General features: G+C 42.9%; 3 protein-coding genes across 5 annotated transcripts; 2 read left to right on the forward strand and 1 right to left on the reverse strand.

Moving 5' to 3' along the window:
- The first annotated feature begins 15,301 nt into the window (after window positions 1-15,301).
- LOC123401071 (phosphopantetheine adenylyltransferase 1-like) lies at window positions 15,302-17,575 on the forward strand. The gene is made up of 6 exons (XM_045094784.1): window positions 15,302-15,507; window positions 15,625-15,696; window positions 15,807-15,866; window positions 16,591-16,685; window positions 16,980-17,049; window positions 17,129-17,575. Exons 1-6 carry the CDS (start codon window positions 15,361-15,363, stop codon window positions 17,255-17,257), a joined length of 573 nt encoding a protein of 190 aa, XP_044950719.1. The 5' UTR covers window positions 15,302-15,360; the 3' UTR covers window positions 17,258-17,575.
- A 92-nt stretch (window positions 17,576-17,667) lies between these two features.
- On the forward strand, window positions 17,668-20,209 carry LOC123401068 (2-methyl-6-phytyl-1,4-hydroquinone methyltransferase 1, chloroplastic). 2 transcript variants are annotated; one of them, XM_045094782.1, is made up of 4 exons: window positions 17,668-18,256; window positions 18,371-18,901; window positions 19,434-19,740; window positions 19,854-20,209. In XM_045094782.1, exons 2-4 carry the CDS (start codon window positions 18,381-18,383, stop codon window positions 20,007-20,009), a joined length of 984 nt encoding a protein of 327 aa, XP_044950717.1. In that variant the 5' UTR covers window positions 17,668-18,256; window positions 18,371-18,380; the 3' UTR covers window positions 20,010-20,209. The 2 variants fall into 2 exon arrangements, with proteins under 2 accessions (XP_044950717.1, XP_044950718.1); XM_045094783.1 differs by having other exon boundaries at window positions 17,668-18,198.
- Window positions 20,210-20,608: 399 nt separating this feature from the next.
- LOC123401072 (remorin-like) lies at window positions 20,609-22,571 on the reverse strand. Of its 2 annotated transcripts, none has more exons than XM_045094786.1 (5): window positions 22,282-22,571; window positions 21,886-21,942; window positions 21,702-21,789; window positions 21,298-21,379; window positions 20,609-21,012 (listed from the first exon to the last, which is right to left on the reverse strand). In XM_045094786.1, exons 1-5 carry the CDS (start codon window positions 22,424-22,426, stop codon window positions 20,812-20,814), a joined length of 573 nt encoding a protein of 190 aa, XP_044950721.1. In that variant the 5' UTR covers window positions 22,427-22,571; the 3' UTR covers window positions 20,609-20,811. The 2 variants fall into 2 exon arrangements, with proteins under 2 accessions (XP_044950721.1, XP_044950720.1); XM_045094785.1 differs by having other exon boundaries at window positions 21,886-21,945; window positions 22,282-22,521.
- Between the last annotated feature and the right edge of the window lie 1,109 nt (window positions 22,572-23,680).

Consider the following 23,680-nt stretch of genomic DNA (forward strand, 5'->3'; position numbering starts at 1 on the left):
CTGTCATTTTGTTATGTGAGCATGTTGGTATGCATGTGTTTGCTCATTCGAGGACATCCAATTGTTGTTATTTGACTCCTGATTTATGTTTTGCCAATTCGATGGACAAGAATTCCTAGGACCATTATCTAGCTATCTATGCTATCCCATCTCAAGTTCTATTCATGCATCATAACAAAAATTGAACAAGCACTTGTCGATCCTTCTGTGTGAAGGTGCACTCAGAGTTCCGTATCGTTAAAGGCTGCCTTCCAAAACCTCTTTGAAAATCTCGATGAGACCAACTTTACAAAATGGTTCCACCGAATTTCCAAAGATGATCTCGTTTTCAATCTCGGTACCACGAAATCACCAACTCAGTTACACTGAGTTTCCCTGTCAACTGACAGTATAGGAACTGTGTGACACCGATTTCGTAATCTCGCTGACACCGACAGCGAGCGGGTATATATTCCAGCGGACGGGTTCTTTGAATTCAGATTGTCAAAACCCTTCGCCTCAAAGCCCTAAGCTTCCTCCAAGACCCCAGATCATCGCCTTGGCCTCCCCTAGCGCATCCGCCATTGGTAATCGCCACCGTCGGCAGATTCTTCACCGTCGTAGCCGTACCATCACCAAGTTAGGGTACGGATCCGCTTTTCTCTTGCACTCCCATGATCAATCTCTTGCGCATTAGAAATTTTATCTTCAAGCCACTGTGTGCAAACCTCTCCTTCCACCAGATGTTCTTGTAGATTAGCAAACGAGAAATTTTCTAGGTTTAGCCATCCGCGGAACTCATCTCGGTTCCACTGAGTTGCAAAAATCGGTTCCACCGATTTGAATCTAGGGCTACTGAGAATGAACTCGGTGAGACCTAGTTGACACTTTTGGTACCACCAAAGTGATGACCAAGTTTCTGTAAAGAAATTCATTTGTCTTGGTGACTCCGAAAATTCAAACTCGGTGCTATCGAAATGTGATCTGCAGAAAGCTAAAACTAAGGAGTTATTTGTTCAAATTTTCAAAAACATCTGAATTTTGTGATGCTCAATCCTTCTGCCTTTCCTATATCTACTTCACAGGTTTGCTGGTTTGCTGCTGAGTTTCTGCTTGTCTACCAAGATGTCTGGATCAGAAGATAGCCAGAATGATTTGAGAGAGCCAAGTGTTGAGATGGACCCAAGCACTAGACTTGAGAAGACTCGTTCTCGCCCTGGATCCTATAGCTCCTGTGGCTTGCCCAAGGCAGCCACCAGGCAGAGGAAGAAACTGAACTCAGATGAGGAAGACTCAGACTTTGTGTCGGAGGAAACTTCAGCTCCTCCTAAGGCTCCTAAGAAGACTGTCAGCAAAGAGTACGCTAGACCCACTGATCTTAGAGCTCCTGAATCTGCAAGGCAGAGCACATCACTTTCCAGTGACAAACTTGCCAAGAAGGCTGGTGTGAAGAGAGCAATGAATAGGGTAGTTCGTGTTGTTGGGAGACTGACTTCCATGTATGAGGACTTTGAAGAAGATGCTAGTGAAGATGAGATCCCAGTTCCTCCTAAGAAGAAGAAGCTCATGGCTGATGCCATGAAATCTCCTCCCAAGCCTCCATCCAAGGCAAAGAAGGTTGTAGCTCATAGGAATACTACAAAGGATATTCCTGCAGCTGCCAAGGAGAAAGGCCCTGCTTCCAGTGTCTTTGCTGCAGAGGAAGAAGAAGATGAGAATGCACCTATTCTCAGGAAGCTCCGACCAAATCTGCCAGTTCACAATGCTGCTCACCTAGTAGCAGAAGATATGAGGAAGAGGAAAGATGCATGTTTGAGGAAATGGAGAGTTGTAGACTCATATGCTGTAAGGAGATGAACTGATGTTGATCCAAGGTTTCACACCAAGGAACAACAAGATTTTTATGAGACTATCCTGTATGACAAGAGTCCAGCTGTGAGTGATATGAGATATGTTGATTGGTCTTACATCAAAGAAAATGAAATTTTCTTTCCCCGTGTCCAAGAAAATTTCAGGCTAGTGGACATCGAAGACTTTCTTGGAAAAGAGACGACCCCATGGAATGATGAGTTTATCATGCAATTTTACTCAATTGTTCATTTCTATGGAGATGGTTCTTTGGTCTGGATGACAGATGGTCACAAATATGAGTCTACGATTGATGAGTGGGCCACTATCATTGGTGCCCCCAAGCAAAAAAAGAGTGATGTGGATGTGTATTCTGAAGCAAAGATGAGCCACAACACCATGGCAAATATGTACAAGCCAATTCCTCACGAGTATTTGGCTAGTGACAAGATGGGCTCAGTATACTTCTTGCAAGCAGGGATACCCACCACTAACACCATTCTGAGACACACCTTGATGCCTAAATCACGTGATGATAGGATGATTCGAGGACACTCCATCAACCTGTTGCACCATTTAGACTCTCACACTAGATTCAGAGTGATGGACTTGATAGTAGAGACTATCCGAAGGACTACTCCTGATCAAAAAAGATCATGTGGATATGTCCCTTACATTCAGATGCTTATTAATGCCAAGCTAGGCAAGCATGCATATCTCCTTGATCGTCCCCATCTACCCCTTCAGCCAGAATTTGAAGAAAATATTGTGGTGATGGATGAAAATGATCCCGGCTCAGTTGCAACAAGAATGGCAACAAAGGCAGCAGAAGCTAAGGCTGCTAGAAATAAGCCACCACCAGTTCCACAGCTCAGAACTCAAGCTAAGCAACTCGCATTTCTAGTTAGCTCTGTCCAAGGTATGGAGAAGAACATCCAGGAGATACTGCAAAGTCAGAAAAGCCTTCAGAGAGTCGTGCAAACTATGTTTCATGAGATGGATGTGAAGGTAACAAAGTTGACCACTATAGTCAAACAACTTCAACATGAAGTTGACTCAGTGGAAATACCACGCTCAGATGATGATGATGATGAATATGACGATGATGAAGAGTCGCCTCCTCTCACTACCACACGGTTCAACACTCAACCTAGATCAGCTCTTGTTCCTACTGAGGAGACAAGACAGACATCTTCAGATCAAGCATTGACACCTTCAGCACCAGCTCCAGCTCAACCACCTCCAGTATCCACTCCTCGAGCTCCAAGACACTCAGAAGATGCCTTCATGGACGCTCTTCTGTCAACCCCATCATCAGATGCCCACAGAGACGAGTAGTTCTATACCTTCTGAACTTTTTGGTAACTTGTTGCCAAAGGGGAAGAAATGTATAGATCATAGGCTGAGAGAGAGAGAGAAAGAGGGAGAGAGCTTTTGACTTTATTTGCTCTCATTTGGTTTCAAAAACTTTGGTCTTTGGGATGACTTTATCCCGTTATCTGTGTTTGATCATACGCTTTGCTTGGTTGATGCTACGTTATTATCCTTTTAGCTGTCTATGTGATGATCATTCACTTATCTTGTTGGTGTCATGTGCATTAGTATTTATTTTTATCTTGTATGCAGACCACCAAGATGTATGTGACATGGAAGAGTGACCCATGATCCTAGTCGATTGTGCATTTGCATTCAAACGCAAATTTTAAATAATGAACAAATTTAGGGGGAGCTCTTGCTTTTCACATACTTCTCAAAGCATCGATGCTAATCATTGATTATATCTTTTGTCGAAGCTTTGATCTGTATGTTGTCATCACTTACCAAAAAAGGGGTAGATTGAAACCACAATTGCTCCCTAGGGTGGTTTTGATAATTGATCACAACATATGCATCATTGGACTAATATGTTTTTCCAAGTATATTTCAGAAAAGTTCAAAAGATGATATGGCTAAAGGCTTATGTGGAGATCCCCCTTGATGCAAGAAAGGAATAAGATTGGCTCAAGCTTCAAGCTAGAAGACTCTTCATTTTATATTTGTGAGAAATCACTTTTGAGTCCATAGGAAAGCCAATACTATTAAAAGGGGGTGAGGTAGTAAAATGAACTAATTGCTCAAGTGCTCAAAGTTAGCCACCAAAATACTTAGTCATTTTTCCCACATAACTATTCTCTACAATTCCACAAACTCAAATTCGATGTCACCAACTTTCACACTTTGGACCCACCGAGTTTGACCTCACACAGAAACCCTAGAAATTCCCACCAAATCGGTGCAACCAAATCCATATCGGTGCTACCGAGTTCAGTGTGACCAACTTTATGTTGCCTCGATACACAAAATCGGAATATCCGAGTTTGAGTATCGGTGCCACCGAGCTTGGCCATCTGACCGTTAGCCACCTTTTCGGTGCCACCAAGTTGCGTATATCGGTCCCACCGAGATCCAAAAGTTCTGTCTTTTGAGGTAATCGGTACCATCGAGTTTGTAACTTTGGTGTCATCCAGTTTGCCACTTTAGATGTAACGGTTGGATTTTGTGTGCTTCCTATATATACCACTTCACCCACCTCTCACTCGTGGGAGAAGCACTCAGAACACACACTTCATTGCCAGATCCATTTTTTGAGAGAAAACCACCTACTCATGTGTTGAGACCAAGATATTCCAATCCAATCATTTAAAACTTGATCTCTAGCGTCCCCAAACAGCTTTCCACCAAATCAATCTCTCCTACCCATGCATATTCTGTGAGAGAGTGATTTTGTGTTGAGCAGACTAGCACAAGAGCAAGGAGTTCATTGATCTACCACATCTATTACCTTTTGGAGGGTGGTGCCTCCTAGATTGGTTAGCTGTCGCTTGGGAGCCTCCTACTTCGTGTTGTGGAGTTGAACAAAGATGTTTGTAAGGGCAAGGAGATCTCCTACTTCGTGAAGATCTACCGTGAGTAAGGCTAGTCCTTCGTGGGCGGAAGCCATGGTGGAATAGACAAGGCCGCTTCTTTGTGGACCCTTCATGGGTGGAGCCCTCTGTGGACTCTGGCAGCCGTTACCCTTCATGGTTGAAGTCTCCACTAACATGGACGTACGATAGCGCCACCTATCGCAACCATGCCAAAAACCATCGTGTCAACCTCATATGTTTGATCTCCCTACCTTACTCCTATAATTTACACTTGTAGGTTTTACTTTCCGCTGCTACACTCTTAGAACTTCATGTGTAGGGTGGACTTCACTTGTTATAACTACCATAGCTGTCTCCCAACTAAAATTGGGAAAAGGCAAAAAAAATATCTTGTCAAGTAGTCTAATCAACCTACACTAACCTATTGACCCAGTGACAGTTTGTATTTTTGTGTGTTTTTTGTTTTCCGAAAAATCCATATCAAACGAACTCGATGATAAAAACTTACAAAGATTTTTTTTTGGAATACATGTCAATTTTGGGAGTCGGAATCAACACAAGACGGTGCCCGAGGGAACCACAAGCTAACAGGGCACAACCATGGGGTGGGATCGCGCCCTGATGGCTTGTGGCCAGTCCTTAAGTCGGTTGGAGCTCTCCTTTGGCAGCAATAAAGATAATTTTCCAATAAAAATACCCTCAAAATTTCAGCCTAATCAGAGGTACGGATTTCCGGATATTTAAGAAACAGTGAAGGTCCAGAAAACAAGTCATGAAAACAGGAGAGAAACACAGAGAGAGATCCAATCCCGGTGGGGTTGCTGCCCTTCGGGAGCCATGTCGGCCATGGACCAGAGGAGGAGGGGGTGTTGGGGAACGTTGCATGGGAAACAAAAAAATTCCTACGCACATGAAGACCTATCATGGTGATGATCATCTATGAGAGGGAGATCGGAACTACATACCCTTGTAGATCGCTAAGCGGGAAGCGTTAAGAAACGCGGTTGATGTAGTGGAACGTCTTCGCGATCCAAATCGCCGCCGTCCCACGATCCGTCCCGATCTAGCACCGAACGTATGGCACCTCCGCGTTCAGCACACGTACAGCTCGATGACGATCTCCGCCTTCTTGATCCAGCAAGAGAGACGAAGAGGTAGCTGAATTCTCCGGCGGCACGATGACGTGGTGGTGATGGTGGTGGAGCTACTCCGGCACGGCTTCGCTATGTCGTACCGATTTAGCTACAATGTGTCATGAAGTAGTGGAGGGAGATAGGTTTGCACAAAGGCTTGAGGTGCAAAAACCCTAAAACCCTCCACTATATATAGGAGGAACCAAGGGGAGGTTGCCTTGCCTCCTTCTCCAAGTAGGAGGCTTCGGCCGAAGCAAGGAGGAAGGATTCCTCCTCCAATTCGGTTTGGAGGAGGAGTCCTTTCCTTCTTGCCCACCTCCTCTCTTTTTTTTCCTTTTTTTCCTTTATTGTTGCTCTAGCCGAAATAGCCCTATTGGGCTGGCCTCACCAGCCCACTAAGGGCTGGTGCGCCACCCATGGGCCTATTAGGTCCTCTCCCGGGTGGGTGGCCCCTCCCGGTAAAACCCCAGAACCCATTCTTCACTCCCGGTATTTTACCGAAAATGCCCGAAATCTTTCTAGAAGCCAAATGCAACAATCCTATATATCAATCTTCTTTTCCGGACCATTCCACAAACACTCGTGGCGTCCGAGATCTCATTCGGGACTCCAAAAAACATTCGGTTACCAACATCAATAATTCAACTATACAGAAAACATCACCGAACCTTTAATGTACAGACCCTGCGGGTTCGAGAACTATGTAGACATGACCGAGACACTCTCTGGTCAATATCCAATAGCGGGACCTGGACATCCATATTGGATCCTACATATTCTACGAAGATCTTACCGGTTAAACCTCTATGTCAAGGATTCACACAATCCCGTATATCATTCCCTTTGTCCTTCGGCATGTTACTTGCTCGAGATTCGATCGTCGGCATCTCCATACCTATTTCAATCTCGTTACCGGCAAGTCTCTTTACTCGTTCCGTAATACAGGATCCCGTGACTAACTCCTTAGTCACATTGCTTGCAAGCCTTGTTTGTGATGATGTATTACCGAGTGGGCCCTGAGATACCTCTCCATCAAACGGAGTGACAAATCCCAGTCTTGATCCATGCTAACTCAACGACCACCTTCGTAGATGCCTATAGAGTACCTTAATAGTCACCCAGTAATGTTGCGACATTTGATACACATAAAGCATTCCTCTGGTGTCAGTCAGTTACATGATCTCATGGTCATAGGAATGAATACTTGACATGCAGAAAACAATAGCAACAAAATGACACGTTCACATGCTATGTTTATAGTTTGGGTCTTATACATCACATCATTCTCCTAATGCTGTGATCCTGTCATCAAGTGACAACACTTGTCTATGGCTAGGAAACCTTAACCATCCTTGACCAGCAGGCTAGTCAACTAGAAACTTACTAGGGACATTGTTTTGTCTATATATCCACACGTGCATTTATATTTCCATTCAATACAATTATAGCATGGATAATAAACGATTATCTTGAAACAAGAAATATAATAATAACTATTTTATTATTGCCTCTGGGGCATATTTCCAACAGGGGGCTCTCTCCCCTCTCTCCAGGTGGTGCTAGAGCACCACCGGGGTAGCCATCGTGACGACAGTATACACCAACAACTTCGCCGCCGTCACCAACAACTCCCTCCTCCTCTATGCAACGGTGTAAAACCTCTCTTCCCCGCTGTAATCTCTACTTAAACATGGTTCTTAATTCTATAAATTATTATCCAATGTTGTGTGGCTATCCTATGATGTTTGAATAGATTTATTTTTGTCCTACGGGTTAATGGTGATATGATGTTACTGATATGAGTTGTGTGGTGATATGGTGTTGTTCTAAGGTGCCTTCCGTGAGGCGCACACTTCAAGGATACATGTTGGAGAGTTTGCAATATGTTCATGATTTGCTTATAATGGGTGGCGAGAGTGACAAAAACTTACACCCGAGTAAGGGAGTTGTGTGCGTATGGGAGTAAAGAGGACTTGATGTTTAATGATATGGTTGGGTTTACCTTAATGATTTCTAGTAGTTGGAGATGCTTGCTAGAGGTCCAATCATAAGCGCATATGATCCAAGTACGAAAAGCGTGTTAGCGTATGCCTCCCCCTCATTGCATATGATAAGCATCTATCATGTTATATTCAATTGCCTATGTACAATCTTTCTCTTGTCTTACAGAAAAATATTTCAACTAAACATCACCTAACGTTTATTTTCTTGCACTTTATTATCTTGCAGAACTATCTTTCACACCTACTAAGTACTTTTAGTTTCCTTCCCGCAAAATAGTTTCATACTTGTTCTAGGTAAAGTAAGCGTTAGCGTGGGTAGAGTTGTATGGGTGGTCGATAAAACTTGAGAGAATATTAATTCTACCTTTAGCTCCTTGTTGGGTTCGACACTCTTAATTATCAAAAAAGGCTACAACTGATCCCCTACACTTGTGGGTTATCAGGGAGCATATGCTCCCTAGTGAATTCTACTTGTAAACTGCATTGGGTTTTTCCCCGAAGAGGAGAGGAGATGCAACGCAGTAGAGATAAGTATTTCCCTCAGTGAGAATCAATATGTCAAAAGGGCAAATTCTCGTCGTTAGCACCTACACAAAAAAGAGCAAACACTTGCAACAAACGCGGGCAAGAGGGTTGTCAAGCCCCTTGAAATTGTTACTTGCAAGTATTAAGTGGTGATAGATAGATAATATAAATATAAAATAAAATAACAGAATATAAATGTAGCAATATTTTTAGGGTTTTAGTAATATATGTTGTGTAGACTCGGGGGCCTTAGTTTTCTCTAGTGGCATCTCTCTCGAAGCTAGCATATGGTGGTTAGACAAATTACTGTTGGGCAATTGATAGGAAAGCGCATAGTTATGAAATAGTTATTCACGCCAATGATCATATATACAGGCATCACGTCCATAAGCAAGTAGACCGACTCCTGCCAGCATCTGCTACTATTACTCCACTCGTCAACAGCTATCCTATATGCATCTAGAGTATGAAGTATGAAACAGAGTAATGCTTGCAGCAAGATGACACGATGTAGACAAAGTAAACTCAACTAATATGAATAAACCCCATATTTTTATCCCTAATGGAAACAATACAAATATGGACCATGTCCCATTCTGTCATTGGGATTGAGCACTACAAGATTGAACCCATCGCAACGCACCCCTCACAGTGAAGATAAATCAATCTGGTTGGCCAAACCAAAATGATAGATCAAAGAGATATACAAAGCTATAATAATCATGCATAAAGAATTCATAGAATACTTGATACGTCCATTTTGCATCATGCTTTCATGTTGATATTTATCGCTTTATGGGCTGTTAGATTACTTTGTGGTACCATATTTATGCCTTTTCTCTTATTTTGCAAGGTTTATTTGGAGAGGGAGAATTCAGGCAGCTGGAATTCTGGACTGGAAAAGGAGCAAATCTGATTCCTCTATTCTGCACAACTCCAAATGCCCTGAAAATTTACGTGGAATTTTTCGGGAATATATAAAAAATACTAGGCGAAAGAAGTACTAGAGGGGAGCTACCAGGGCCCCACAAGCCCGGTAGCCGCCACAGGGATTGTGAGCTCCCTGACGGCCCACTGCCCCCCCCTCTTTTGCTATATGAAGGGTTTCGTTCCAGAAAAAATCAATCGGGAGCTTTTTCGTGGTTTCGCTGCCGCCACAAGGCGGAACTTGAGCAGATCCAATCTAGAGATCCGGCAGGATGATCCTGTTGGGGAAACTTCCCTCCCGGAGGGGGAAATCGTCGTCATTACCATCACCAACACTCCTCTCGTCGGAGGGGAGGCATCTTCATCAACATCTTCATCAGCACCATCTCCTTTCCAATCCCTAGTTCATCTCCTGTAACCAATCTCCGTCTCGCGACTCCAATTGGTACTTGTAAGGTTGCCAGTAGTGTTGATTACTCTTTGTAGTTGATGCTAGTTGGATTACTTGGTGGAAGAGTTTATGTTCAGATCCTTGATGCTATTCATTACACCTCTGATCATGATTATGATTATGCTTTGTGAGTAGTTACTTTTGTTCCTGAGGACATGGGATAAGTCATGTTAATAATAGTCATGTGAATTTGGTATTCGTTCGGTATTTTGATATGTTGTATGTTGTCTTTTCCTCTAGTGGTGTTATGTGAACGTCGACTACATAACACTTCACCATACTTGGGCCTAGAGGAAGGCATTGGGGAGTAGTAAGTAGATGATGGGTTGCTGGAGTGACAGAAGCTTAAACCCCAGTCTATGCGTTGATTCGTAAGGGGCTGATTTGGATCCACTAGTTTAATGCTATGGTTAGACGTTGTCTTAATTCTTCTTTCGTAGTTGCGGATGCTTGCGAGAGGGGTTAATCATAAGTGGCATGCTTGTCCAAGTAAGGGCAATACCCAAGCGCCAGTCCACCCACATATCAAACTATCAAAGTAACGAACGCGAATGACATGAACATGATGAAACTAGCATGACAGAAATTCCCGTGTGTCCTCGGGAGCGTTTTTCCTCCTATAAGACTTTGTTCAGGCTTGTTCCTTGCTACAAAAGGGATTGGGCCACTTGCTGCACCATTGCTACTACTTGTTACTTGTTACTTTTCACTTGCTACGTTTCACCTCGCTACATCATCACTTGTTACCGCTACTTTCAGTGCTTGCAGTTATTACCTTGCTGAAAACCATTTATCAGAGCCTTCCGCTCCTCGTTGGGTTCGACATTCTTACTTATCAAAAGGACTACGATTGATCCCCTATACTTGTGGGTCATCAATACTCAATATATATTCATGAATAATCTGATTATAAACCCACAATTCCTTCGATCCCAACAAACACACTGAAAGAAGATTACATCAAACAGATCACCGCGGGAGTCGTAGTGAACTTTGTATTGAAGAACATATATGTAGAGAGAGATAACCATATAGGTACAAGCTATGGACCCTTAGGTCTGTGGTAGACTACTCATATATCACCATGCGGGCAACATGATTGATGTATAGGCCCTTCGCTATCGGTCCCCCTCCGGCAGGGCACCAGAACATGGCTCCAGATGTGATCACAACGGAGTAGAGACATGCGGTAGTGGAAAAGTGTTTCAGGTGGTCTCTGGTGTTTTCCCAATTCTAGAATATTTATAGAGGCAGATTTAGGTGAGGAGGCACCAGGGGGCGCACCTACCCCCCTCGGGCTTGCCCTATTGGCTTGGCACCACCCCGTGTGGTGTCTAACCTTCCTCCGAAGCTTCCATGCCTTATTTTGTCCAAAAAAAATTTGTTGTATTTAGACTTCTTTTGGTACTGATTTCCTGAAAATCCAAAAACACGCAGAAAACAACAAGTGACACTAGGCACTGGGTTAATTAGTTCCCAAAAACGATATACAACAACATATATTTGCATATAAAGTATCCAAGAATGATAATATAATAGCATGGAACAATAAAGAATTATAGATACGTTGGAGTCATATCAGTGAACAGTGACTGAAGAACAAATAAGTAATAAATTCTAAAAATTCCGATTTTCTTTGTAGATGTTCATGTTAGTGTAACAAGTGTGCTTGCCATTTTTCATGCGAAAAGGGATAACCAATGCTTAGTTGGTGGATTTTTTTTTGGAAATGTACCATTTGTCGTTCGTATTGTTTTCTTTTTTCTTTTTACATAGGTGATAGCCTACGAGTGCACATGGTTTTGTTGTAGCCTTGCAAAGTAAGAGTATCGGTCCCACGGGGAGCCCAAGAAGCAATTTTTTGCCTATTGTAATGAATTATGAATTTGTACTTGTAAGTGATTATATACTCCAAACAAAATGATGGTGGAAGTGAATTGTGATTGAATTGTGAAGTGAGCCTTAAAGTAAATAATATATAAGTAGTAAGAAAATAGTAACTTGAGTAAATTGTGGGACAACATAGAAGTAAGGCATTCTCAAGGAGTCCGGAATACCCATTGGTATGTTTCTAACGCAACCTATGCATGGGCATAGTATGGTATGGATACCTAAGCCACTCTTGACGATTATGATGAACGGGGCCGCGGTACACAACACGTTCTACTCCATAGTTTACCCCATGGGGCTATGGCTATGGTAATTAATGGATGACCCCGTGAACACGGCCTCTCTAAGGGTTCTCCGTGAATAACCCCCATTTTTTATGAAATACAAGATGCTCATTGAATGATAAGAAATTCATGCTAACTTATACAACACAACTCCAGATTTTATTTAAGTTAAGGAATACTTTTAGGTTCTTTTCCTGGATGAACTGGAATACATTTTTATAATTAACTTCTATTATACAAAAGCATTCCAGATAGACCGAGCAAAAAAAAGTTCATCTGGATTCCCCTCTTTTGAAAGTCGCATATTAATTTTCTTCATATGAACAGAAAAATAGGATGACTCAAATAAGTTCTCTACCAGGAACTTTGTATCGCGTACATGACTTAGCACAACTAGAAAATAATATAAAGATAAGAAAGAATAAAAAGATATTCGTCAAAATAGCGGAATACAAAATAAAGAACATTTTCCTTCTGCTTGGACACGAAGAGATATGAAATATTTGGCTAAGATTGGGTTTCATTCCACTCTCCTATTTCTGAACAACAACTTATGTCATCAACTATTTTGTGTTTTCAAAGTTATTAATTGTCTCGTACCCTATTTTTTCAATGGTTTAGCATATCTTATGCAAACCGAATTTTAAGATTTCTTTATTTTATTATGAAGTAAGAAGAATTCTTCCATTCTCTTTTTATTTAGTAGCGGGAAAACCTAAATTAAAACTTTTAAACCCTCAAGGAAAGGCCAGGATGCTAATGCTATTGATATTCCTAGCACTTGTATTCTTAGGATGCTGATGACTCTTGCTTGAATACAACTAGAGAATTATCAAAAGAATACGACTAGCTCTTTACTGCGGGGATGCGTTGAGAGGAATCAATTGTTTAACCCGATAAGCGGATATGAGCCATGACTATGTGGGTAGCATTATCAAAAGATGGAAATTCGCAACACTCTAAATTTTTCTATTTTGATTCTTTTTAGGATTTGCTTCGTTACTGTACTTGATTTCGCTATTGTTGTTCCGCTTTGTCGTTATCCGTCCCTTTGTTAGCATAATAGGAGGCTAATTTTTAGCACAAGACTGTGAAATAACAACCTAAGCTTATTGGCGTTAGCAAATTGAGAAATCGAATAGGTCGCCGGTCATTGGATCGAAGCACCGTCGTCACCGTATCAGTTGTAAAGGTTAGAGGTAAAGGCTTTTGTTGTCACCTCGAATTATCTTCATGTCCTAACACTTTACAACGAGAGTGATATAGTTCATGGCCATAAGGCAATAATGTTGAGTGGGGCCCCTTCACAACATTCATGAAGTTATTAACTAAGCCTTCAACAGAAGATCTAATATCCAAATGAAGATTTAGATCCTATACATACCAAGGTTCATCCATGTCCCCCGAGAACTAGGGGTCTACTCACACATGGGGGCAATAAACATCACGATGGAGATGATAACAAACATGCATGAATGATACAAGTAAAACACAAGGGGATCCACTAGGGTTCGTAATGTCACAATGATAATGATGTGGATGATGATGATGATGACGATGGTGATGATGATGATGACGATAACAATGGTGATGATGTTGTAGCCCCCTTGCTCTTAGTGATGATGGTGACCCTCTTCTCCTTGTCAATCCCCCTCCGGATGGTCTCTGAAGGCTACCCTGGCTTCTCGATGAGTTTTTGGTCTCTTCGGACGTCTGTTTCCTGATCCGATTTCACGGGGTGTAAGTAGTCGACGAGGCGGCAACACTGGCACCTCATACGACTGCTCATATGAGCGGTCACGCTCGTATGCAACACCATCTTTTCCTTTGGAGACGCTGTAGTGTCTCCTCCTTTGGCATCCTTGCTTGATTTTCTTATGGTAGGTGATTAGCACATACTAGACGTGATTTCACTACCATTTCTTGGGATTCCTTCATATAGTGCTAAATGGTCCAAAAAGTGTTACATGAGGGATATTAACAAAAAAACACGAACGCAATAAAATCCAACAAAGCCTATCATGTAGGCATTAAATAACTATAGAAATTAGACTCATCAACAGGTCAACATGCAAACTTTCTCCCTGAAATGGATATGAGAAGTGATAGCTTCGTCCTGGTTGCTATATCTCAGAAGGTGGAATCCCCTTGATTTCAACACAAGTTTAGGTGGTTCTCTCTTAAAAAATGGATATGAAAAGCGATAGCTTCGTCCTGGTTGCTCTCTCTCAGAAGGTGGAGTGTGTGGGGCGTGGGGCTATATATAGGTAGCACCAAAAATCTAGCCGTTACATGCACTACTCGGTAGGATCGGGTGAAATCACTCGGTGAGACCGACTAGTACAAAACTTTTGAACTTTCAACTTTTCAGTGAGATCGGATGGAACAACTCGGTGCGACAGATGGTGATGACCTAAGCACTTTCGACACTTCAATGAGACCGATTGAAACCGCTCAAAAATTCTGAGATGAAAGCAATAGGCAATAGAAGGTTGACATGTGCACTTCGATGGGACCCAAGGGTCATCTTGGTGAGACCGAGTTGCTAGGGTTTAGAGAGTGGCTATATCAATGTAACTCGATGAGTCCGGATGAATATGTATCAAACTTGGATGGAAATGAGAATGTGACTAAGGGTTTTGAGCAGTATCTTTAAGCACTTGAGCAAATGATGCATGATCAAAACCTCATCATTATTGCCTTTTCTATGAACTGGGTGTGATCTTCTTAAACAAAAATATAGTCTTAATTTTTTCCAACATGGTTCCTTAGTAGGTTGAGGGGTCCACATCTTCATCCATTGAGTTGCCTAAGTTAAACTTTTTCTGAAAAATGCTCAGAAAAATATTAGTCTAATACTGCATATGTTGACATGAATTACCAAAACCATCAAGAAAAAAAAATATGTTTTCAGGGTGACAATGAACATATATATTATTTCTAAAAAAATTAACCTTGATAAAATATACTCCCTCTGCAAAAAAATTATAAGAGTATTTAAATTATTACTTTATAATGATTTAAACGACTTTATATTTTTTTACGGAAGTACTAGTATTTTGAAGCGCACAAGCATATACTCCCTCCGTACCTAAATATAAGTCTTTTAAGATATTTCACTAGGTGTCTATATACGGAGCAAAATGAGTTAATCTATACTCTAAAGTATGTCCATATACATTCGTATGTAGTTAATTAGTGAAACCTCTAAAAATATTTATATTTAGGAACGGAGGGAGTAGTTCCTAGAGCCAAATGCAATGTCTGAAGATTGCATCCCAACACGTCCCAAACAAAAAGTCTGAGAAAAAGACAAGGGACAGAAGAGATCTAAGCACATGTATGAGTCAATCTGGGCCCTCAAGTCTACAACCACAAGGAGGAGGAGAAAGGGGGAAAACAACAAGAAAAGAAATGATCGCTGCCCCCGTCTCTGGCGACATCCCAACCGGAGCGCCGCCGTCGCCAGCTCCGGCGGCGGAGGACTATCCACCGTACGGCTCCGTGGTCCTAGGAGGCACCTTCGACCGCCTCCACGACGGCCACCGTCGCCTCCTCAAGGTGGCTGCTGCAGAGCATAGAAATGGGCATGACTGTTTTTCTTTTTCTTTTTTGCCCTCCTTCCGATTAAATCTTTCTTCGTTGTGTTCTTTGGGTGTTGGGATTGTTGGGTGGTAGGCCTCGGCAGATTTGGCGAGGGATCGGATCGTGGTGGGCGTCTGCACGGGCCCCATGCTTGCCAAGAAGGAGGTGACAAATCTCGCCTTTTATCCCCAAAAGGTGCTTTTGATTTTCCACCCATGTTCATGAGTTCCTGGAGTTATGATGCTTCTTGGTCGTCTTCTTGCCCCCATATGCAGTACGCTGAGCTTATCGAACCCGTGGAGAAGCGCATCAAGGCCGTGGAGGATTACATCAAGGTTTGTGATTGTCTTGCCCCCTTGTTTTCTGTATATCTGGTAGCAGAGATTTAAAAATGATTGGGCGGATAGGTAGTGACGAGGTCGATTTGGTTGGGTAACTAGATCGGTGTGTTGCTTTTGTTCGACGTTTGTGTGGCCCTGTATGAATGGAAGCTGTGGATATGATTTGGTTGCTGAAAATATGGTGGTGAGTGAAAATTCTGCAGTCGTATTGAGAATTTAGTTTCTGGCAAACAAGTATTTGTTCATGTGCATCTTGATGCTTTCAGTGAGCATTTGGATTTTCAGTAGTGAGTGACTTTGGAATGAAGTTTTGTAGCATTTGAGGACTGACTTATTAATATTTGTGCATGCTGTTCTCGTTGCAAATGTTATTTTGTTTTTATGCTTGATAGAGAATCCCCTTGTACAGTTGTACTAAAGAGATCTTCCTTGTTGTCTATTTTTGTTCTTTGATATTGCAATGGTACATTTGTAAAGAGTTTCTGGAGATGAAATTAGCCTGTACTCGGATTTCATATACATGCGAATTTTTAGCGTTGGGAACAAGTGCTTATGGACTCTGAACTTTTAAGTGCTTGTCAGTTTCGTATTGAATTGTAGCTATGTGTGGGGTACCAGGAGCTACCAAAAAGTAAAAATGCCCATGTGTTTTTTGTTTTGTCTAGTGACCATTATAACATATTGCAGAAGCTCATTACTGGTTTGTTGTAAATCGCAGTCTATTAAACCTGAGCTGATAGTACAAGTGGAGCCTATTGAGGATCCATATGGTCCATCCATTATTGATGATAAGTTGGATGCCATTATTGTCAGGTATGTACATTTGCATTTTAGCTTTTCTGGCATTTAGCTATTGATAAATATGCAATCTTTTTGTTCTTTCATGCATGTGATCTTACCAAAAGCTAAAAAAGTCATCCTTCCACTAACTTCAACACTGTACTATAAGCATCTGAGTTATATTGATGTTGAGCTTGCATATTACAGTTCCATTTTGGACTTGAAAATGATGTTCCAGCATGGCCCATCCTTATCATGCATGTCCTTATTTAATTTAAGCTTTGCTTGCTGTGCCTCATTTGATGTGGGAATGTCGTTTATATTTAGCAAGGAGACACTAAACGGTGGACTTTCTGTAAATCAGAAAAGAGAAGGGAAGGAACTGCCGTTGTTGAAGGTGTGGTCATGTATTCTATATTTCCTATGAACCTGCAAGTGTATGGAGCACATAGCCTAACTGATGAGCTTCATTGCAGGTTGAGGTTGTTGATCTTTTATCTGGAGACACCGAGGGAGAAAAATTGAGTTCATCTGCTTTAAGGAAGCTTGAGGCTGTGCAAGCTCAACAGCAGAAAGCAACAATAAATAATCAGAAAGGTGTTTAGAGAGGAAACATACTGGAATCTTGAGCTGCATACACAAATCTGAAGTGGTCCGCTGAAGCTTATTATCAACAAAAAGGAATTATAAATGGCATTTTGGCTTCCTTTTTGAACGAATGGTCTTCAAACATTGACCTATGTCCCTGTAACACTATATTGCTCTATTCTGAAGGGTATAAACTTACAAAGTCAATGTTGGTAAGCTAGACTAACCAAATGTACACATATTTTGTCCTGGCATTGCCATCTAGTTGTAAAGTCACCTTGAGGTCGTTTGGAATAATGGTAACCAGCTAAATTAATTTGGTGCCTCTTCTGTGACGTATTTATGTGATGTTTACTTCATAAGAAGGCATGCAATATAACTGTAGCATTTGCTCCGTTCCGATTCACTGCTGTTTTTGGGCCTCTTGGCAGAAACCAGGTATGCACGATTTACTTTGGTTGATTACGAGTTAACAAGAGTAATTATCGTCATGAGTCCTTGTAGTCAAGAGGTACCCACTTATAATTTAGGGCCATTAAGTTGTTTTAGGGATAGGACCAGTAATTATCTGATGCAAATGGTAACAATGCCTTTGTATGCTGTTTTTGTTGTAGTATAAATTTATGCAATAAATGCTGGTAAGACTTGCAAAACAAAAGATTAATTGCTTATGTAGAATATATCCAGCAAATAAGGTGTAGTAATATTTGAATGGCTAGTTCAAGATATGATGTGGCAAATCCACAACAATAGATTCACAACCCCCGTGTCCACATCAGTACAAGCAGAGCAGACAAAGAACCATCAAAATTCTAGTTCACACACACACAAATCTTGCACACATGTCTGCTGGTAGTTCTCATGTTTCTGTGGCCTGAAATTATCCCTGGCTTAGAAATGAGGTGACCAAGGCCAAGAACGTGTCTCCATGGCCACCTCACAACTCACAGGAGCACTGGTACATGACCTCTATTTATTTTCCTTACAAGTCTATGGAAGAACTCGCAAAGATTTGTGTAGGAGTTACATAGTTATTTTCCCTTTTGCTGGGTTTTTGTTTGTTATATCCCCAGCATTTTCTTGCCCCTAGGAATTAACCTGTATACAATTTGATCTAACTTTCCGTACAGAGATCAAGAAATGGCTTGTTCGTCCACATATAGAGTTCCCAGTGGGTTAGGATTCTTGGGGCCTTCCAAGATTGGTCGGAATCCTTTGAGGAGCAAAGGTGGTGTCCGGTTAGGAGCAAAGTATGTGGTACCAACGTGTGCAGTCTCCTCTGCTAGGCCAGCGTCACAGCCTAGGTTCATACAGCACAAGAAGGAGGCCTTCTGGTTCTACAGGTTTCTTTCTGTAGTATATGACCATGTTATAAACCCAGGGCATTGGACTGAGGACATGAGGGATGATGCGTTGGAACCCGCTGAACTCTACAACAATGAGTTCAAGGTTGTTGATGTTGGCGGTGGAACTGGGTTCACTACATTGGGGATTATCAAGCATGTGGACAACGACAATGTGACCCTGCTGGACCAGTCACCACACCAGATTGAGAAGGCTCGGCAGAAGGAGGCACTGAAGGGGGTGAGCATCATGGAGGGTGATGCTGAGGACCTCCCTTTTCCAACTGACACGTTTGACCGCTATGTCTCCGCTGGAAGGTGATGCTCTTATACCTCTTTGTATATATTGATCTTATACCAGCTTGAGTAGGCTGGTATTTTCTTAATCTCCACCCTTTCCTGTTGCTACTTACTATAGTAATGTCAATACCTTTGTTATTGCCTGTCTTAATATATCTAGACTTGTATACCAATCCGATTTTACTTGACAAAATCCATCTGACTACAGTATAAACATTATAAACTCAACGGTTCAGTTGCCTGCCAGGATATATTAGGACTGGTGCAATTTGAAACAAATGATAATGCTCTTGTTTCCAGTAATCCATGATTCGAGAAATGTTATTGAAGGCCTGATGCTCTGCTGGAAGAAATGATCTAACTATCTTCAGATCTGTATAGACATGTAGAGATGCCTTCGGTCGATCCTTTCCTATATGTTAAGCTGCTGCTTGAACATTGAAAAGTGTGTGTATTGCGACCTGGCTAGATTTTATTATTGTGAGTTGAGTGCCACATCTCTCATGCCTCTGTTTCATCAGCCATGCTTATCGATGGTGTTATTCTCCAGCATTGAGTATTGGCCTGACCCGCAGCGAGGAATCAAGGAAGCTTACAGGGTCGTGAAGCCTGGCGGGCTTGCCTGTTTGATCGGTCCAGTTCACCCAACATTTTGGCTATCTCGCTTCTTCGCCGACATGTGGATGCTCTTCCCCACGGAAGAAGAGTACATAGAGTGGTTCACCAAGGCAGGGTTCGAGGATGTCAAGCTCAAAAGGATCGGGCCCAAGTGGTACCGCGGTGTTCGTCGGCATGGCCTAATCATGGGATGCTCCGTGACAGGCGTAAAGAGAGCTTCTGGCGATTCCCCTTTGCAGGTACATTCCGTGCTTCTGTAGCTGCCTAGCTGCCAGACTTTCTTTCTCCATCTTAATGTTCCAACTTCCAAGTGTGTTGCCGTCTCTTATTCTTTGGCATGCTGTTGCTGCAGCTCGGTCCCAAAGCTGAGGATGTTGAGGAACCGGTGAATCTTCTTGCCTTCCTCTTCCGCTTCGCCATCGGGACGATATGCGCGTCGTACTACGTGCTAGTGCCTATCTACATGTGGATCAAGGATCAGGTTGTTCCCAAAGGCCAGCCTATTTAGGCGATAGTAGTGAAGATAGGCTTCTATGTTAGCCACCCGTAGTGCTTGCGATTCCCTACTCATGTATGTTTGTGCTTTTCTTTTCGCCGGAATCTTGTTTATGCAAAGGGACTTTGTGCACTTGCGGAATTGTAGAAGCTAGGGATGTAATATTCCCATTTATCGAATGAAATGCAAAGGAGCTCGGTGAAGCATCAAAATGCATCCTCAACATGTGCCTGTGGAATGACATCCATATCTGCAGCAACCATGGTGAAAACTGCCATAGAAATGAATAAGAGCTCTGGGACCAAATTTTGAACTAAAAATCTCAAATTTGGCAAGTCTCCTTGTTGTCTTTGGTATATCCTGTATTCCTGCTGCCTACATATGCCCACGTTACCAAGAATACACACTTGAAAGAGGAAACATGCATTGTCATGTAAAGAGTAACATCTTATAAATAAAAAACATGAGTCGAGAAGAGATCATACTCTGAACATCTCATGCAGAAAGCCATGAAGTCCCTACATCAGACACAACCGACATTACAAAGGAAAAAAGCAGAGCAGATACATGATTCAGCATACTAGCTGCAAGTAATTGTTTGATCTCAGACAACGCGAACAATGGATGCTATATATGTACCACCAAAAATCTGTCTTTGCAATTACATGTATGCAAACATGAAGAGTAGCTCCCAGCAAAAAAAAGATAACATGAAGAGTAGCAAACTTAACCATGAAAAACAAGACACGTTTTCTGAACATAAAGAAGAAAAACAACTACACAGAACAAATCACTTCCAAGGTTGAGCTACTTCTTATGCCCCGAAACATCCGAGAAGTTTCTTGGGAGCCAGCCCGGTTGCACGGTACTTTGCTGCCATTTCCTCAGCCTTGAGAACTTGTTCACCACGCCGGGCCACCACCATTGCTCTCTTTTCTTCAGCTTCCCTGTGGGCAATTGCCTTTTTGTTCTTCATCTTCTCAGCGTATTCAGCCTTTTTCTTTTCCAACTCTTCCTGAAGGCTCGTAAAATTCAACAACATTAGCCGATCAATGGATGCACATAAAATTCATCTAGGAGAAGTTGCTACATAGCATATTGAATAGATAGACAATAACTTGTCAGCTAGTGATTTTTTTTTGGAGAAGTAGAGATAAATATGCAAGCCACTCATGGTTCGAGAGAAAATGCAGGTCATTCAAAATCCCTTAGCAATAAAGAAATGGGACAACGAACTTGGTAAGAACAAAATATACCAGAATCATAACTTGAGAAACATGAATTGAGAAGGAGAACTTACTTCCTTCCTTTTCAGCTGAGCATCTATGGTTGCCTTCTTTGTGTTCTCCCATGAAAGAATGGACGATAGCTTCTTAGCAGCCCTGTTGTGACATGGACAGCAACGGATTAAAGTTACGGCTTTCAATTTATTTGGAGTTATGATTTGCAACTTATTTCCACAATAGATAGGATGTCGTAACGCAATGGGGGCACTGAATAGCAAAGCTTGAAGTGACAACTTTCCAGTTTTAAACTTGGCATAACAGAATTTTCCAGGCTGACCAGTGAAACATCATTGTTCATAACTTGCCTGTTCTCAGCTAAATAAAACAGTGGTACTAAAAAAGGATGCTTCCAGCTCACTGACAATCCTAGTGCAGAATGTACAGATCATGAATTAATCTATTATTGTTCAAAACTTACTTGTTGTCAGCTTTTGCCTTCTCGTTCTCTACCCATGCTTTGATCAAAGAGCTCATCTTCTCCGTTTCGACCTTTGCAAGAGCGACGTCTGAAAGCAGGTCATATTACAGTATATTGTTAGCTTAGCCGGCTGTATTCAACAGGGATGAGAGGAAGGAACAAAGTCGAACCATCGTTCAGTCACCTCTTTCATGTGAGCCCCTGTGCGTGTTCTTCTTCTCAGCCTGAGGTTTTTCGGCAACTTCTGCACAGGAAACCGGAGCAAAGTTTGAGAAATCAGGTGCGATGACTTGACTGACCGAACCTTGTGGAACAGAAAGAAACACATGGCGGGCAGGACAGGCAACAGCTGATGCACACATGAACCAGTTGGCGATGCGCATATGAACCCTTTTTTCACAGTTGAGAACGGCTAGCATCTCCTCTTGGCAAGAACTATTACCATGGCAAGAACTATTCCTGCCCGGCTATGTCGGCGTCAGACATTTGCCGCAGAAGGCGGCACCGGAGGTCGACCGGCATGGGAATGTACCGGCAACAAGAGAGGAGGAGAGGTTTGAGGAGCGAGTGGCGCACTCACTGCTGTCGACGACGACGAGGGCCTTGGAGTCGTCGGCCGGTGGCTTGGCCCCCGGGGGAGGCGGGATGACCACCGGCACGTCCTTCTCTGCGACCGCCTCCGGCGCAGCGGCCGGCACCGCCTTCTTGGCTTCCTCCCCAGCCATCACACACGCACGCACACAGGTGCTTGTTGCCGTGAGAAATTCCCGCAGCTGCTTCACTGTCTGTCACTAGAAATAGCATACCCCAACTGCGGCTTGACGCGGAGCAATATATAGAAGGCAGGGGTTTAAGTGGCTCCGCTGCCGTTAGCCTGGAGGAAAAGTTGGCCAGCGGGGAGGTGGAAGTGGAACAAGGGAGAAAAATAGTTAGTGGGGCTGCTTTCAGCAGGTGCGTGTGGGTGTACGTGTGCGTGGGTGTTGACACGGGAGAATTTAATGACGCGCGCATGGCATGGGTCTGCCAACGGAAGGGAGGCCGTCCATCGGTGGTTTTCATGGCGCACACGCGGGCCGTGCCATCCGTCCTCCGTGCGTCCGCCTCCTCTCATGCATCGGCATCGGCATCGCGCGGCCGTTGTGCCCGAAGGCGGAAGGACCCGCGGACAGGGACAGGGACAGTGCGGCGGAGAATTGGCACGTTCGAAAGGGGAGTAGAATTCTCACCATGTCCAAGCAGGTGGGAGCACAGTGCAAACTGGACTATTGAATTCCAGACCATTTTTGAACAAAACAAGGTTTCGGACCATCTTTTTCTAAACGCGAATCCTGGGGACATATTCGCCGCGAAGCTGTGGATGCGGCTTAAAAACGATCGACCCGCAGCTGGAAAAACAACAGAGGCGAATGGTTCTTTGCCTCGCCTTCGCCTTGTTGGTACGGTCGATGTCGATGCTAATGATCATTCCTAAGCCGCCTTCCCATCCCACTAATTGGGTCGTGCATCATGTCTCCACTTTAATTGTCTTCGTCCCCTACGTAAACACTAAACTGCTACTCACAACGATCATCCAATCTCTGGACTGTATTTCACGCATTAAAACCCACCACGAGCCCACCTGCACTGACACTTTCAGTTCAGGCCACCACCGGCTCCATCTTTCTACAAGAACCTTTCCAGCACCGCGATATTCAGGATGCAAAACACAATACTATCGCCATGCAAGAATACAAGGGATTTATAATGCTAGTGGAGTGCGTCTCAAGGCATTTGGGCGTACCTACTCAATTAGTATACCCTCCTTTTGATAAAGACGCAGTTTTCACATCGTTTGTGACGTGGAAACCATCTGGCTAATCGCTGATACGGGCTGTCGCCGGCGCTTTTGATTATTGCTTCCTGCCTGCTTTGTTGGATCGCCAGTAGGCCTGGAAAGCAAGTAAGATTTGGTGTCCTGCCAACTTGGACCAACCCAGCTA

The sequence above is a fragment of the Hordeum vulgare genome, chromosome 6H (genome assembly GCF_904849725.1).
Source record: "Hordeum vulgare subsp. vulgare chromosome 6H, MorexV3_pseudomolecules_assembly, whole genome shotgun sequence".
NCBI lineage: Eukaryota > Viridiplantae > Streptophyta > Magnoliopsida > Poales > Poaceae > Hordeum > Hordeum vulgare.

What these genes read in the sequence shown, in the direction of transcription:
- LOC123401071 (XM_045094784.1), top strand. Translation starts at nt 15,361, where the DNA reads ATGATCGCTGCCCCCGTCTCTGGCGACATCCCAACCGGAGCGCCGCCG. An exon ending in CCGTGGAGGATTACATCAAG is followed by an intron (nt 15,867 to 16,590) that starts GTTTGTGATTGT and finishes TGTAAATCGCAG; the next exon opens with TCTATTAAACCTGAGCTGAT. An exon ending in TTGGATGCCATTATTGTCAG is followed by an intron (nt 16,686 to 16,979) that starts GTATGTACATTT and finishes GTTTATATTTAG; the next exon opens with CAAGGAGACACTAAACGGTG.
- LOC123401068 (XM_045094782.1), top strand. Translation starts at nt 18,381, where the DNA reads ATGGCTTGTTCGTCCACATATAGAGTTCCCAGTGGGTTAGGATTCTTG. An exon ending in CGCTATGTCTCCGCTGGAAG is followed by an intron (nt 18,902 to 19,433) that starts GTGATGCTCTTA and finishes GTTATTCTCCAG; the next exon opens with CATTGAGTATTGGCCTGACC. An exon ending in CTGGCGATTCCCCTTTGCAG is followed by an intron (nt 19,741 to 19,853) that starts GTACATTCCGTG and finishes CTGTTGCTGCAG; the next exon opens with CTCGGTCCCAAAGCTGAGGA.
- LOC123401072 (XM_045094785.1), bottom strand. Translation starts at nt 22,426, where the DNA reads ATGGCTGGGGAGGAAGCCAAGAAGGCGGTGCCGGCCGCTGCGCCGGAG. An exon ending in CCTCGTCGTCGTCGACAGCA is followed by an intron (nt 21,946 to 22,281) that starts GTGAGTGCGCCA and finishes TTTCCTGTGCAG; the next exon opens with AAGTTGCCGAAAAACCTCAG. An exon ending in CAGGGGCTCACATGAAAGAG is followed by an intron (nt 21,790 to 21,885) that starts GTGACTGAACGA and finishes ACCTGCTTTCAG; the next exon opens with ACGTCGCTCTTGCAAAGGTC.